The sequence below is a fragment of the Syzygium oleosum genome, unplaced genomic scaffold (assembly GCF_021117445.2).
Source record: "Syzygium oleosum isolate NSW1041296 unplaced genomic scaffold, Sole_v2.1 Sole_v2.19, whole genome shotgun sequence".
Classification (NCBI taxonomy): Eukaryota; Viridiplantae; Streptophyta; class Magnoliopsida; order Myrtales; family Myrtaceae; genus Syzygium; species Syzygium oleosum.
The window spans coordinates 236,009-251,761 of NW_026607503.1; the positions used below are offsets into that span (position 1 = coordinate 236,009).

Below are 15,753 nucleotides of genomic sequence, written 5' to 3' on the forward strand. Positions count from 1 at the left end.
TACCCGATCACTTTTTTATTTACCAAGGATGTTTAAAACTTGACTATCACTTTACATTTGTATCACCTATGGAAAATAATTCCATTCAGGGAACTGAAGTTTGCTCTAGTGCAAGGCCAGCCCAGATTTGGCTTGAAAGCCTGGGATCTTTCACTCGCTCAGTAAAAGGAACCATTCGGTTTAGAGCTTCACATCTGTGGTTAAATGATGCATACACCATTCTCTGGATAAACAGTCAATTTACAAACTCACTATCTATTCTATGGCACATGATACAAGGACTATGTTCACTGTGTAATCTCGGATCGGCGACCATTGCCACCAGGAAACTGGTCGGCCAGCATCTCCGAATCAGGAATCTTTCCCACGCTGTAGCTTTTGCTGCATCTCGAACATAGATCATCTCTGGTTTCTGTGATCAAGCAGGGAAGCTCAGGAGCCGACCCGGTGTAAATACTCTGTGGGGACGAGTTTCTAGCTAGGAAAGACCATCGCGATGGATGCCAAAATTTTACAATGTTAGATCCCTACTCTAGAAGTTTTCCTTGTGAAAATGGAAACGGGTCGACGAGTCTAGGCTGAATTCTTGACAAAGCTTCTTTAATGGCTTAGTAAGCGTCGGACTTCCACAGTAGAAAACACCTGCAAGGGTCCCATTTCCACATTAGAGGCAAAAGCCAGAATGAGAACAATCTCATCACCTATGTGCATTTCGACATTTCTCTACGGCTGCAAATCAAAACCAGTACCTATTCGAGAAGAAGGATGAGCACTAGCCATTTGGGAGAACACCTTTCTCCAATTAGGCCTTGCAAAATGCGTTCTTATCTGTGTGCACGTATGTCAGAAAAGAGCTGGACATAAATTAGATGATCACAGGCATAATAAATTAATAACTAAAGGCATATACCCGGCTTTCTGAGACGACATCCACTCCATTCTTAGCGTGCTGCAGCTTCTGCACCATCGCGATAAGCGCCGACCGCGCATCTCCTTCTTCGTATACACTCGTCAAATAGTTGTGCATCTCTATAATATGCTGCTCAACTCATCAGACCAGTAAACGGTGAGAATGATGTAAACAGAAGAGGATGTGCTGTCATGAGAATGAGTGTGTAAACATAAGAGGGTGTGGTGGTCACAAAGCATGCTTTTCTTTGTTTCGGAACTTACATTATGGTCATACTCTGCGATATCATCCATCACACCTTTGAACCATTCAAACGAGCCCTGTTCCCTTGTCACCCAATAAAAGTATGCTCTTTCTGGTGCCTTCTTATTCGCACCTGGTATACTTTGTGCAGGATCCTGCATGGAGTCAACTCATCCTGTTTATTACTTGTCCTGTTAAACTTGTTGGTGTATTCAGTTAATAAACTTTTGGCTCACGTTTTCTTCATTCGGCTTGATCTGGTTGAGGAGGTCCTTCAAAATGCTGATAAACGGGGTTGCCCCGATCCCTAGACCGATGAGGAAAAGGATGTCATACTTTTTGTAGTTCTGAGCCGGGGCCCCATATGGTCCCTTAATGAGGATTTTCGGAAATCTGTAATATTAAAGAGAATTATGAGATTCAACATCGTCAAAGCCATGAGAGGAGATCACGGAAATTTCTCTCCACCTGACTTCTGTGTGATCATAATCCGAGACCGCCTTCGTTTGAAGTCTCACTAGACTTCCCCTTCCTGCTGGTTTGTTCGGTGGCTCACAAACCTGCAATTCTTCTGACTTAGCACTAAAAAGTGGAAACAAAAAGCCACAGGCATCTAAGATCAAGAAGCGAGCAAGAGTGCAAGATAGCGTCTAAACTTCTAGCGATAGCACCATAATCTGTTAACCTGCGCGAATCTGTTCTTTAGCTCCGTGGTCCAGTCTCCCAAGGTTCGTATGTGGACGCTCAAATAGTCATCTCCTGGCGCAGAAGTGATGGAGAAAGGATGCCTGTGACAAGTGAGAATTCAATCAGATCAATTTAAGAAAATGTGCAGCTAGGTATCAACAGACTTTGTTTAGTTTGTTGTTGAGGTAATGCAATGTTTTACCACTCAAAAGTTGAAATATCTGGACACTTGACAAACATATACATTCCGCTTTTGTACTTGAATCCTGGGGGTTTGCTTATGTACAATGCCAAAACATTTCCTGTGTATATGGTTGCCTGCAATTACCAATATATACAGTTTATAAGCATTTGTATATGTTCCTGGGACTTGGAGAATCTAATGCAGAAGAGCTGTAAAATTACTGACCTTGATAACATTAACACGATGGTTGCGTTCATCAATAGCTGTGAAAATCCTCTCGCTAACATAGAGTAATAAAGGACCAGAGAGATACATCCATGTCTGCACAGGAAGAAATTTAACAGTTCATGATTGCTTTCTTTCATTAGCACGAAACCAGGTGGAGCAATGTCATCTGACAAAGTTCTTTGACATTTTAAGCTAATCAAATTCGAGTTTGCAATGAATTGAGAATCATGTGTTAAGCATCGCATCAAATACAAACATTCTATTAAGCAGAAACTGTTCTGTTGTTGCAGTAAAATTATCTGACAGATTCTTTTTTTTTTTGGTCAAAATTATCTGACAGGCTCATGAACAAATAAAAGTATGATTAGCCAAGAAGTATAGAAAGGATGATTTAGTTCAAGTGCATAATCATACTTACGCTTTTTGAGTACCAGTGCCTACTCAGAAACAGGAAGTAGCCGTGCACTATCAGGAGAGCATAGACCAGGAACAGCAGATGGTGAGCGTACCAGAAGGCATTGAACCCGGCCAGATGGTGGAAGGGCCAAGGCAACTTGATGACATTCCTTCTAAATGAATGCGTGGCCAGCGTGAAAGAGAAAGCCATCAAAACGGTAATTATAATCCCGGTAACTCCCGGAATACTCTCAACTAGATCCAAGTAACTCGGCTGCTTGTAATCGAAATAAGGCCCCGCATACCTATAAAACTTTGGCTTAGGACACGAAATTAGTCTCAGGAAATCACAAGAAACGTGCATAATAGCATGTATCGCCGTCCCAATTACTATTGCCAGTGCTATCAGCTTGTGGAAATTAATATTGTCGTCGAAAGGAAACATCCTACTGAGGGCGGTTGATCTAAGTTTCGTGAGCGTCCCTCTACACACAGGGAAGAGAATAAGAGCCATGTTGAATTTGAGTGTCTCAGCCGCGCCCTTTGCAAAACAAACACAGTAACCCATGACTTGAAATATCTCTCTCTTCTTGTATTGATGGAACTTCCAGACAAAGAGGATCAAATTTGCGGTTAACCAAAGTGACACGACCCACACTCTCTTCCAGTTCTCCTGGAGAAATTCCATGGTTTTCGACAGAAATTTGCTGATCGGAGTCCTATATCGTCTCGGAATCATGGTCCTTGTGAGAGTGTGGGTTTTCTTGGCCAGCTTGTTGGCTTCTTCAGAGCTCACCATCTCTCTCAATAGAGTCTCGAGTTGCCACATCTGCTTAAGCTTGCGAAATTAGGAAGAGAGAGAGAGCGGACCCGATAGCTAAACACACAAATATGCACTTCACAAGGAATGGCTCTAGACTTCCACTCACTTCAATATACCCGAGATGGTCAGGGTCGAGCTCTTCCATGATCAGTGCGGCATAGGATGCGGCTTGCTGCTTGAGGTTTGACAGCTTGTTCGCTGAAGCGCTCAATATGATTACCTTACTCACCAGAATAATAAGGAAAAGATTATCCATTAGCGTTCAAACACGCAAGAAGAGGAGATTTTGGGAAGTTACTATCTCTCACCTCCTTCACCTCTTCCTCGGAGAGCTTACCATCGCCATTTTTGTCACACCTGAAACACTAGTGAAGTTAGTTTCCTGTGAACAAACACACACAGAGACAGAGAAAGCGCAGTTCTTTACATGTCAAAGAAGATTTGAAGCCGTGAATCTATGTCCCGGTTATTCATATCGTCCCAAAACACCCTCATTTCCTCCTGAGTAATCCCGTTCTCCGAGTATATCTTCCTGCGCCTCGCCAATGCATCAAACAGCTCCCCCGCAAATTCCTTGGATTCTCCCATTCCTGCAACACAGCATTTCGCCACCCATGAGCTCTTTTTCCCCGGATAAGTTAGATTTCAAGCAGGACCCCCTCTAGGGGTTTCCAAGTCAAAGCGTCGAATTACCAATGCAGGTCCCGAATTTGTCTTTTGAGATCCTCCCATCGACTGCGAATTGGTTGAAACGTTTCTCCACGGACTTCCAAGCGTCCACTTCCTTCCCTGTGACGGTCCTCTCCAGGAACCTCAAGCTCTTGAGCCCTCTCTTCGCGCCGGACTCGGCCCTTCTCATTCTAGATGCCGTGGACGCCATGCCCTGAAATTCGTTTCCCTTTCTCGTGCTGCTCAAGTTCCAGGTGAACAATGCCTCATCGCTCACCTTGGAAGTGGGACTGCTGTTACGAACACCACTCTTGCTGGAGCTGTCGAAGGGCGCATCAACCATGTCATCCACCTCGATGCCTTCCAGAATCCATTTCGAGGAGTTCCCCGTTTCCACTCTCTCCATGGAAGATCCAGGTGCTCGAAAGTGGGTCGTGTAAGATCTGAGAGTCCGAGAGAGAGAGAGAGAGAGAGAGAGATGGGATGAGATGAAATGAAAGGGTCAAGGACTCGAGATGTCCAGTTATTTTAGTCAGTTGTCTAAAAATAGGAACGAAACCGAGTGTGGGGAAGTTCCATTCTTGTTTTGACAACCCATGAAAGATTCATCGTTTCTAATGTAAATCCTTTTTCCTAAGTGTCGTGATCCCGAGTCGTGTGCACGTCGTCCTGCATAAGGTCGTGTCTGGTTCGTCCCAGAGTGCATTGAATTCGCCATTTCAAACCGGGGAACAAATGATAAAAGATTTCGAGAGGTTGGCGGGTTGGTTGTGCAGTCTCGCGTAATCTGGGGGAGAGGCACATCTCCGGATGGGAGGAGTTGACCTGACCCAGCGCGATCATCTCCTCGAGGAAGATGCTCTCTGCGAGAACTGTCAATCCCTGACCGGTCTTTTGCATGTCTGTCTGCCCTCCCTCCATCTCTGGTGGCGAGAATAATAGTTTTAGGGAATGTCTAACTAGGAGAGATACAGAGAATGCAAGTACTCGGTCCGTCGTTATCAATGGGTGATGCGGTGAACAGAGGTAATCATACTCATAAACAATGTGGTACACGAAATCAATTACAGTGTAGAATTCATATAAATTCATGAAATATGATCGGATCGGATTGGTTTAGTGAAATTATACTCTTTATGCAATACTCCCAATTTAGGGGTGTGCAAAACGGATTACCTGAACCGGAAACCACCTGGATTGGACTGAAGTGGCCAGTTGGGTTCGATTCCCGGTTCCCAAAAGTGGAATTGGTGTTTGGGCGGTCCAATTCCCGATTCCAAAGAAAAACCGGACCAACTAGGGCCCATTTGGTTCGGCTTTGGGAGAATGCCTTTGGCAAAATGCAAAAGCCTTTGGGCTAAAGAGGTTTTTCGAAATGCAAGCAGTGTTTGGTAAGTGTATTTTAAAATCACATTTGAAAGTAGCTTTGGCCTAAATACCATTTGGTAAAAATTATATTTTGTAAAGGACTTTTGCTAATATTTAAAAAAAAAACGTTTGAGGTGGAGCTCAGCCACCAGCCGTCGGAGGTCGCCGGCCAACCACCAAGTCTGGTCGCCGGCCAGCCACGCTTGGGTTGTGTAACCCAGGTGACACCTGAGGTCGGGCGACCTCAGGCGATGTCGCTTGGGTCGCCCAACCCAGGCAACGTTTGGCCAGTCACGCGACCTAGGCAATGCCTGAGGTCGCGCGACCCCAGGCGACGGTCTCCTGGGTCACGTGACCTCGGTGACCGCCGCCTGGGGTCGCGCGATCTCAGGCGGCGGTTGCCGAGGTCGCGCGACCCCCAATCGGTGGTCGTCGAAATTGCGCAACCCCTCAGGTGGCGGCCGTTGGACCTGTTGCTTGGAGAAGATGAAAAGTGCTACGATGAACAGTAATCTTAAATTCCAAAAGTTCAACTTGTCAAAGTATCTCTAAACTTGCCTTGGGCTAAAGGCCTTTAGGGTGCGTTTGGTTCAACTTTCAAAATGCTACTTGGGAGAATACAAATACCTTTAGGTTAAAGCCCTTTAGGAAAATGTAAGTGGCGTTTTGTAAAACATCATTTGTAAAGCTACTTTGGCCCAAGTAGTGTTTGGTAAAATTTTTTTGCAAAAGAGCTTTGGGAATTATTTTTTTTATTAAAAAACAAAAAACCCTACCCTACCCTTCGCCGGAGCCGGCGACCGACGAAGGCCTACGGCCGCTGGCGAGCTAGATCTCGCGGCCCGCGGCCAGTCGCCGGAGGTCGTCAGCGACCCCGTGCGAGCCAGGATCTACCGCCGCGGCCGTCGCCCGAGGCCCGGGTGACCCAGGCGGCCGACGGCCTCGCGCGACCCAGGCAGGCGGCGCCTGGGCGGTCGCGCGACCTCAGGCGGCCGTCGCTTGGGTCTTACGACCTCGCCGGCTCGATCCGGTGTCGGTCGCCCTTGCTAGCCTCCCTCGCCAGCCGCCTCACGAAGAAGATGAACAGTAACAAGAGGGGTGAAACCGGAATAAGCCAAAATAAGTTAGGGTAGTTTGAGGACAAAAAATTTGGGTTCAGCATTTGTGGAATGCCGAAAGCCGAAAGCTGATTTCCAAATGCTAGCATTTGGCCAATGCTAGGTCGAAAGTTGAACCAAACAGTTCAGCATTTTGGGAAGGAGCTTTCGAGGCCGAAAGCCCCTTCCCAAAACTGAACCAAACGCACCATTAAAGTCCTTTGGAAATGCAATTGCATTTCCCCAAAGTGCTCCAAAAAAATTGCCAAACGCCATTTACATTTGGCCAAGGGACTTTAGAGCCTCAATGCTCATTTCAAATGCTGAACCAAACGGGGTCTAGATCAACTACATATACATTTTTTATTTTTTTTATTTCTTCAAAAAAAATTAGTAAAATGTGAACATGATGGCAATATGCATTAGAGAAGAGCCGAACAAGCGTCCTCCCATCAACGAAGTCGTGCTCGCTCTCGATTACTTGGCGTCCCAGAAGTATCATCCCCACGCATCCCCCAAGGTCAGCACAAAGAAAGCGCACGAGGACAAATCTCCGAACGAAACGACAACGATGCTAGGCAAGGAGCTGGAGTGCGAGCAAGCCATCGTAGAGGCCAAAATGTGGGGGGAGAGCTGGAGAGATAAGGGACGGCAGACTTCTCTGAGCAACACCGATGGCTTGAGTAGGTGACGGCGGGATCGAGTCGAGTCGCTCTATGTTGGCCCCTCTTAGCATTGAGCACAGAGACTTTCGAAATTATTGGTTTCCGATTAATAGGCCCAAATGGTTAGGCATCGGCAGTGAGACATTGCAACATCATTTTGCAAACTCTTCACGTCTTGAGTGACAATTTCGCTCAATGTTAGGGAGTCAAGAGCGACCTTTATTCCTCCTCTCCGTATGGCCATGTGCATTCGTTAAAAAAAAAAAGTGACCAGTTCCGGTCCTAGGATCAATTGGTCCTCCCGGTCCAGTTATCGTTTCCATTTTGGAATCAATCACCCCTATTCCAATTCGATTCACACGGTTTCTAACTTTAGCAATGTGTTGGTAGTTTTTCATTCTTGAGGTAAAAGAAAAGGAGTAGATGGTCGTAAGGGTCTGATGAGTTTAGTTAAAGTTTAGATCTATTAGTTTGAATTATCGACCCATAAAAGTATTGTTGGCAAATGTCATAACTTTTAAGATATAAATTTCACGGGTAAGTACGGCGTGAGTGCCATAATTTTTGTACGGAGGATACTTAAGTGCCATAGCTTTTTTTTGGCTCACTTGAGTGCCATAACTTTCAAAAAAATGATCACCTAAGTGCCACTTACGAGCTGATTGTGAGGGTCCGAAACCGCGGCTTTTCCGGTCGAACGGTGACCTTCCCGGCGAGGCGAGCACCACCAGCTTGAAGAGGGGGTGTCGGTGAATCATTCCATGACCTCCGTACATCTCGAAATTTCCGTTTTAGCCTCCGTTGACGAAGGTAAAAATGCTTCGTAGTCACACAATTTATCGAGCCGATTTGTGTGACTATGAAGCATTTTTACCTTCGTCAATGGAGGTTAAAACGGAAATTTCGAGACGAACGGAGGCCATGGAATGATTCACCGATACCCCCTCTTCTCGCTGTGGGTCACCTCGCCGGAAAAGGTTCACTTGTCGAAGGTTGGTCGTGAGGTGAAACCTGCGCTTTGTTCGGACCTTCATGACCAGACTTGTCGAGGGGTATGGTTGTGACTACAAGCATTTTTATCGTCGATAAATGTTCCGTTTAGCTTCCACGAAGGCATTTTAGTACAAATGCTGATCGTCAACCAACGGAGGCTAAAACGGAAATTCCGATACGAACGGAAGCCATAGAATGATTCACCGACACCCCCTCTTCAATCTGGTGGTGCTCGCCTCGCCGGGAAGGTCACCGTTCGACCGGAAAAGCCGCGGTTTTGGGCCCTCACGATCAGCTTGTAAGTAGCACTTAGGTGATCATTTTTTTTAAAGTTATGGCACTCAAGTGAGCCAAAAAAAAGTTATGGCACTTAAGTGTCCTCCGTACAAAAGTTATGGCACTTGCGCTGTACTTATCCCTAAATTTCACTTATGATTGCTATATTATAGGAGATTTTGCAATTATACTCCTAAACTTATGTCGCAATCTTCCAATGAACTTTATTTTTAATTTGTGATCGACGCACTTTAACTAGAATTTAGGTAATCTTTAATAAAATGATGACATGTTGGCCATGTAACAATGACACGGCTACCAAAAAATTAGCTAGGGTTAATATAGGTAAGTATGTTCTATTATCAATAATATTATTCAAAAAGTTATAAACTTATTACACTTGTAACCTTTCAATTTAGCTAATTTAGTCATAAACCTTTTAGTGATTTGTCAATTCAGTCTTTTCGGCCAATTTTGGCTAGAAATCGCTGACATGGATGCAACAGTGCCATGTAGGACAATTGGTGCTAACATGCCCTCGTTGATCGCGAATGAGGGTTCTGGCCCTCGTCAAGACGGCCACTGGATGAGGGCCGCGAGTTGCCAGCAAGGGTCGTTGGCACTCGTTGGGCTTAGAAGAAGAAAAAGGAAAAGAAAGAAAGAAAAAAAGAAGAAAAGAATTAAATTTTTTAAAAAAAATTATAAAATTCGTCCGCGTCAGCGCTAGCCATTCTACGTGGCACTGTAGGCATCCACATTAGCGATTTCCGACCAAAATTAACCGGAATGACATAATTAACAAATCGTCAAAAGGTTTAGGATTAAATTGGCCAAATTAAAAAGGTTTATGATTTAATATGGACAAACGCGATTGGTTTATGACTTTTTTGATAATTTCCCCTACTATTATCTTATACCTCTTGCATTCATTTGAAAGTCTCCATTTACTAATGTTGACACCTATTTTAATTTGCCCAAAATTAATTGCACAAAATTTAGGAGTTAATTTTCTTTAATTCCTAAAACAACAAATATTTCTATTTAAATGTATTGCATATAGAAATTAGGCACATTTTGTATTAATAAGGTCTATTAGAACTTAAAAAAAATTCAATTTTTTAAAATAAAAAAAAAAATTCGAGTTTTCTTTTCTTTTCCCCGCACGGGCCCGGCCCTTTTCTTTTTCTTTTTTTTCCCCGCGCGGGCCCAGCCCACCTTTGTTTCTTTTTTTTTCCCCCTGCGCGGGCCCGCTTGACCCACCTTTCTCTTTCTTTTCTTTTTCTTCCTCGCACGCGGAGCGACGAACGGCCGAGCGCCTCCGCGACGTCTCCATCAGTCGGAGTTCGCAAGGAATCACGCCATGGGACCGGCCATTAAGGCGCCTCCCATCCTCCCCAAAACCCGGGCCTCCTCTCTTTCCTTCTTCCTTCCTTCTTCACTGACTCGGAGCACCCCCTGCACTGGCCTAAATCGGCCACAAAAATCTGAATAGGCGTCGCCATAATGAAAGAGATCGAGAAGAGTGAGCGCGTCCGGGAGAGAGCGACGCTCGGCCATTTTAGAGAGAAAAACAGAGATAGAGAAGGAGAGAAGTAGAGAGAGAGGATACGCCGCGAGCTGCGGCCAGCGCCGTCGCCCGATCCCAAGCCCCGAAAGTCAACGCACCGGAGCCTTCCACGACTCCCTCTTCACCGTTTTTTGCACGATTCGGACTCGCGAGCACGCGCGAATCCGCCACCGACGTTGGTCCGGCCCCCCAAAATCTGACCATAGGCGAGCGACCAAGTCGCAAGAGGTCGCTGATTTTAATGAGGAGTCATCGAGAAATGCCTCGCGTCGCCCTATAACGAGCGAGGGATGGCGGTCCCGATCGGCCATTTAGAGAGAAAAACGAGAGATAAAGAGTCGTAGGAGAGAAACGAGAAAGAGAGAGAGCTCCCGCGTGAGAGTACGCGGAGCGCCGCGAGTGGAAGCCAGCAGCCGGTTCGTCCGAGTCGCCCCCACACTTTATTGACTGGAAGTCCTCGAAAGTCGATCCGGTCCAAACCCGGTCAACCAATGGTGAGCCTTCCCGGCCACACGACATCCCTGTTCACCCCTGTTTTTTCACCCCTTTTTTTTCTTCTTTTCTTTCTTCTTCCGTATTTTCCTTTTTTAAAAAAAAAATTTCAAAATTTTTTTTATTTATTTTTAATTATGTAGTTTATCTAAATATTTTAATTTATTGTTGTATTATTATGCAATGTTGTTATAATTGTATAAATTGCCATGTTTAAATTAGATAAGCCTATCGGGTTATACAGTAGTATTTTGCATGTTTTTATTACTGTTTTGTTATTATAATGCATGTTTCTAATTAAAATATAATTGCATGAATTGTTGTGTTTTGAATGTCATCTGACTTAGTTAGGATTAGAACCTTAGGCTGCATATCTATCTTGACTTCTAATCGTTTATGATTATGCACTCGCTTGATCACCTCACATGTTAGGAGAAATGTCCTAAAATCAATCCAAACTGCCTGACAAATGTTTTCAAAAAATGAACAGGGTAAAAAGGTACCGAAAGGGCATTAGTTATCCAACTAGTGTAACCAAGCCCCCGAACTCATTTAATCTCTGGTTCGTAGGAATAGGGTGATTCTCCCATCACCTTATTTGGGTTCCTAATCGACCCACCCCAAATCGATTAGTGGCGACTCCTTGATATAAACCACTTGCAGGTTAAAAAACTTAAACCCTAAGTCGCGATATGGTATGGGCTTGGGAGAGCCCGAGTTAAGTCCCGAACCTAGACTTAGCACGTACCAGGCGAGCCTCCCCTTTTTTGCATGTTGACGATAAAAAAAGCGGGAAGCGGGAGTTCAGTCGCGACAGACTGGCGACTCCGCTGGGGAATTGCATTTTTATTAAAGTGGACTTAAGCCAAAAATTTTATCCTGTTCAAAAATAATTTTTGTTTGGCAGCAAGAATTCCAGGTATGACCCTAACATTAAGGTGTTATTTGTTCTTGCAGGTTCAAATTGATTATTTATGAATTGTTGTGCGTGCTTTAATGATTTAGCACTACACTATTGCACACACAACCACGCTGCCGGACCCGGGCCGCAATAGGGCATTTTAGGATGGTATTAAGAAAGATACGACCTCAAACGCGAGCCCGCGATGTAGAGGTTGCCTTTCTTTTCCCCGAAATTTATTTCTAAAAAAATCGTAAAGAAATATCTTTAGCCGCTATTCGCGTGACTATAAGGTATTCCTTTCGATTTGGCCGAGGTTAAAAGGACTTGACACCAACGCGAGACTACGACGGTCAGGCACCATTTTAGCTTCACTTTGTTGAACCAGTCTAAATAGAAATCAAACCTCACTTTTCATGCGCATGTCTCTGTGATTGCCATGGTTCCTAGTAAAGTAAGTTTTCTATTCATGCACTTTGCAATTTATTTATTTTTGTATATCCCGGTCGGTCCATGAATAGTCTAGGTTAGTTGTGGATTTAATACCGTAATCGCTTTGGAAGAAATAATTACTAAAATTTTTTCAGAATACTTACTTCCAATTCGTACCTTTATTTTTATAAACACATTACAAATCATTGTTTTCCCATACGATTTCTTGTCATTTTCAAAAAAAAGGAGAAAATTGTGTATAAATAAAAAAAATGCACCCCGGTAACACTACCGGCGCCCGGCTGGTGGTACCCGGGAATGAAGGCGGTCCGAGGCGATAGGGGTTCGAACCCCGGGGACGCCGTTTGTAATGAATATATAAATAAAAAACTTTTTCGCTTCTCTTATTTTTTTTGCAAATAAAAAATATCTGATAGCTAGATACAATACTAGACCAAGTCATGGACTGATCATTTATGAGATTTTATACTCATTCGTTGCCATTTTTTTAAACAGGTAATTACGAATTATACCAACCCGCCAAGTAAAAATGGCTGAAAAAGATATGACAACTCGTGTGGCGGACATGGAGACCGAAATGAAGCAAGTCTTCGCCTTTCTTCGACAACTCTCGAAACAAGTGGAACATCTGTCGGTCCGCTTAGACCAACTCACCATGACTCCGTTTTGCTATCCAAGACCAGGGGTGATGATTCAAATGGAGCCATCCAGTGTCAACCAAAAGGGTAAAGATGTCATAGTTGACAATGTCCACGAGTCCCCTAATCCTAAGGAATTGAGCATCCTATGCCCAAAGTTCATGCAACATGAACAATACAAGCCTAGTATCCCTCCATCACAAAAGAGAACAACCGGAGACAGTTCACTCCCCTCCCAGGACCTCCGTCTCAGATGATGGCAATACTCTGGAAGAAGGGGCTGCTCTCCACTGAACCAAAGCGACCTAATCCTGAGAGCTTTTCAAACTACAATCCGTCTGAAAAGTGTGATTATCACATGGGCGAGGTGGGTCATTCAACTAATGGGTGCTATACTCTTAAGCACCGAATTCAAAACCTGTTGAACACCAAGACTTTCTCATTCTGACTAGTGGAGGGAATGGGCGCAAGCCCGCTTAAGTAGAATTCCTCTTCTCTCTTCTGCATGAATCCCCGGAAAAGGGGCTATCCTTGTATTTTGTTTTTTGACGTCATTTCTGCTGGAAGAAATGTCTTTTTGAACTCTCCCTCTTTTGAGGTTGTAAATCCATGTATTGTAAATAAATAATGTTTTGAGGGCATGAGGTAGTATCCCAAACCGGCCCGTTGATGATATCCAGCCATGAAAAGGAAAGTGTTATGAGGCCCGGGCTTCCTCATGCTTCCTTGTTTCTAAGCTTTTGAAAATAAAACAAACGTTTTATCATTTTTCAAAAGGGCCGAAAAAAAGAACGGTGGTGGAAAAGCGTGCATGCTCATAGCCCTGTTTGTTTTTCTAACTCGCTCATTTCGTGTCTCAGAGCATACTACGTTTTGATTTGTTATTACAAAGGGGATATTTGGAAATGACACAAACTGAAGAGCACATCAGCCCCTGGTAATGATCACAAATCGACTAATCCAATAAGGACAGTCCGAGCAAAGATCAGCCAACCTTCAAAATGAAACATGGGGCAAATCTCATTACTACCGGTGGGTGATATCAGGCCTAGAGAGTCAAAGAGAATGCTGAGCATTTCTTGACTCCATGATGAGCGAAACATCATTTCATACAAAAGTCGGGGGTAGATCAAGAAGAGATTACCCCTTTTGAAAGAAAAAGGTATGTCTTATTCCTTAATAAATTTTGGAAATGACATTCCGTCCCTTTTCTTTTACAGGTGACAAACTGAGAAGCCTGCTAGATGCCAACGTGCTAGCAAGCCGGATAGAGCACCAATGTTAGGACCTCTTGAATGAAACACGACGAAAGAATGCTTAATTTGGAGAGTAGACTAGGGGGCATGCAATCCCCCGGTTCATAAAAAATGGTGTATTTCGTTCCTAAAGTTTACCCACTTTAGCATAAAAATAATACATTCTTTCCTTTTATATAGGACAAATTTGAATGAAGGTCCTGTACAAGCAGCTGGAAAGGACTTTGCATATGACAAGATAGAGCCAATCCTAATCCCGCCAATCATGGAAGTCTCGACGTTAGTCATGCCCACATCAGTCAAAGACATTTAAAGCAGAAATTAGCTTTGCTGCGAAGATCCCCATGCAAGCAATTGCACATGCCCTGTGCAATCAAGAATCAGAGCATTTACAAGAAACTCCTCAACATGCCGGGACCGCATTGACACAGCATGCACTGACAATAGGACTGTCTATTTGGAAACACCCCTAATTATAGAGGATTTCATTCGAACTTCGAAACCAACCATGAGAGGAGAAAAGACTCTGCTAGCTTTGAAGGCAAAATGGAAGAAGGGTAAATTGTATCGTTCCCAATTTACCCTTAATCATCTCATTTCTAACATAAGCTCATGTTTTTGTCAGAAGAGAATTATCAACATCCGAAAAAAAAAACTCAAGGAGTTGTCAATTTAATCTCAAATGAAGGGAATCACGAAGGGTAATGTTGTATCGTTCCCAATTCCTGTCCCTCGAAGAGCCATTCATTAACACGGTCTTTCTTATTACCTTGTAGGTTTACCCTACTATTGCAGCATAGGTAAGTATCTCTTTCCCTAAAAACTTTTCTCACAAGAGTACAAAGAAACAAAGGAAGAGAAAACATGTTAAAGCAAATGAATGCTTAACCTTCCTCCAAGTGCATCGCATGTATCGTGGAACGGAATTTTGCATGATCATTTTACCTGTTCAATTCACCAATTCCCTGTGAAAATTTTGACAATTCGACGAATGGTGTCGAACTGCTCCGATGTTTTGAACGAGGTGTGTCAGGATGATGAGAGGCAATCCTTAGTCTATACACATTCTCACGTATCAAACCCTAGCAAGATGAGCGAAAAGGTTTCATTTCTACAAGGTAAAGGGATTTCTCACATAAGGTACGGTAGCCAAAATGACGAGAGGTAGTTTATTTCTCTGCCCCATACACTATCATTGATCCTTTGCTTGACCATTTTTTGGGCCCATACACTCGGAGGTTCCTTTTAAATCACCCCTGTCAAGAACCACCCCACATTGGGGCAGCTTGAGGTAAATCGGCATCACAGGGAGGATTCAAATTCAGAGGGAGCAAGAAGAGCGTCCCTCCCTTTCAGTCACCACCCCCGTGGCTTCGGCCTCGTCGTCTTCACGGATCCGGTGGTCCTCGACAGGGTCCTCCAAGACAAGCACACCATCGACGGCAAGACGGTCGAGGCTAAGAGGGCTTTGTCAAAAGAGGAGCAGCAAACTAAAGCCTGTCCAAAATGCCAATATGTCATTGATAACAGTGATGTTTTCACCTAGGAACTGAGCAAGACACGAAGGATGAGGAGTTTGTAATATCTAAAATTTTCTATGATCATCAGTCGCAACCGTTCGCACAAGGTGAAAAAGATGAATAGAAATTTTCTTGCTCTCACTTGCATTAATCTTTGAGTGTTATTATTACAGATGAACTCTCGCGATAATTTAAGTGCCCTAGGATGACGAAGAGTAGTTCTTCTTCTATCCCATACACTTATATCACTTGCTAGCCCAATTGAGCAGGCAATTTCATTTCGTACGAACCCAGTTGGTGATCATCCCCCACACCGGGGCAAAGTAAAAGTCACCACAGTTTGAGCATCAGGATCCAAAGTACCGAATCAAGATGAAGACTCCAAGA

General features: G+C 44.0%; 1 protein-coding gene across 2 annotated transcripts; it reads right to left on the minus strand.

The window, feature by feature from the left end:
* Positions 1 to 195: 195 nt before the first annotated feature.
* Positions 196 to 4,631, minus strand: LOC115670496 (putative respiratory burst oxidase homolog protein H). 2 transcript variants are annotated; one of them, XM_056320135.1, is made up of 15 exons: positions 4,165 to 4,631; positions 3,899 to 4,061; positions 3,780 to 3,828; positions 3,578 to 3,691; positions 2,671 to 3,477; positions 2,250 to 2,345; positions 2,043 to 2,158; positions 1,839 to 1,941; positions 1,622 to 1,713; positions 1,390 to 1,546; positions 1,174 to 1,308; positions 911 to 1,039; positions 750 to 828; positions 532 to 642; positions 196 to 412 (listed from the first exon to the last, which is right to left on the minus strand). In XM_056320135.1, the coding sequence occupies exons 1-14, from the start codon at positions 4,544 to 4,546 to the stop codon at positions 533 to 535; spliced, it is 2,532 nt and encodes an 843-aa protein (XP_056176110.1). In that variant the 5' UTR covers positions 4,547 to 4,631; the 3' UTR covers positions 196 to 412; position 532. The 2 variants fall into 2 exon arrangements, with proteins under 2 accessions (XP_056176110.1, XP_030447654.2); XM_030591794.2 differs by having other exon boundaries at positions 196 to 642.
* Between the last annotated feature and the right edge of the window lie 11,122 nt (positions 4,632 to 15,753).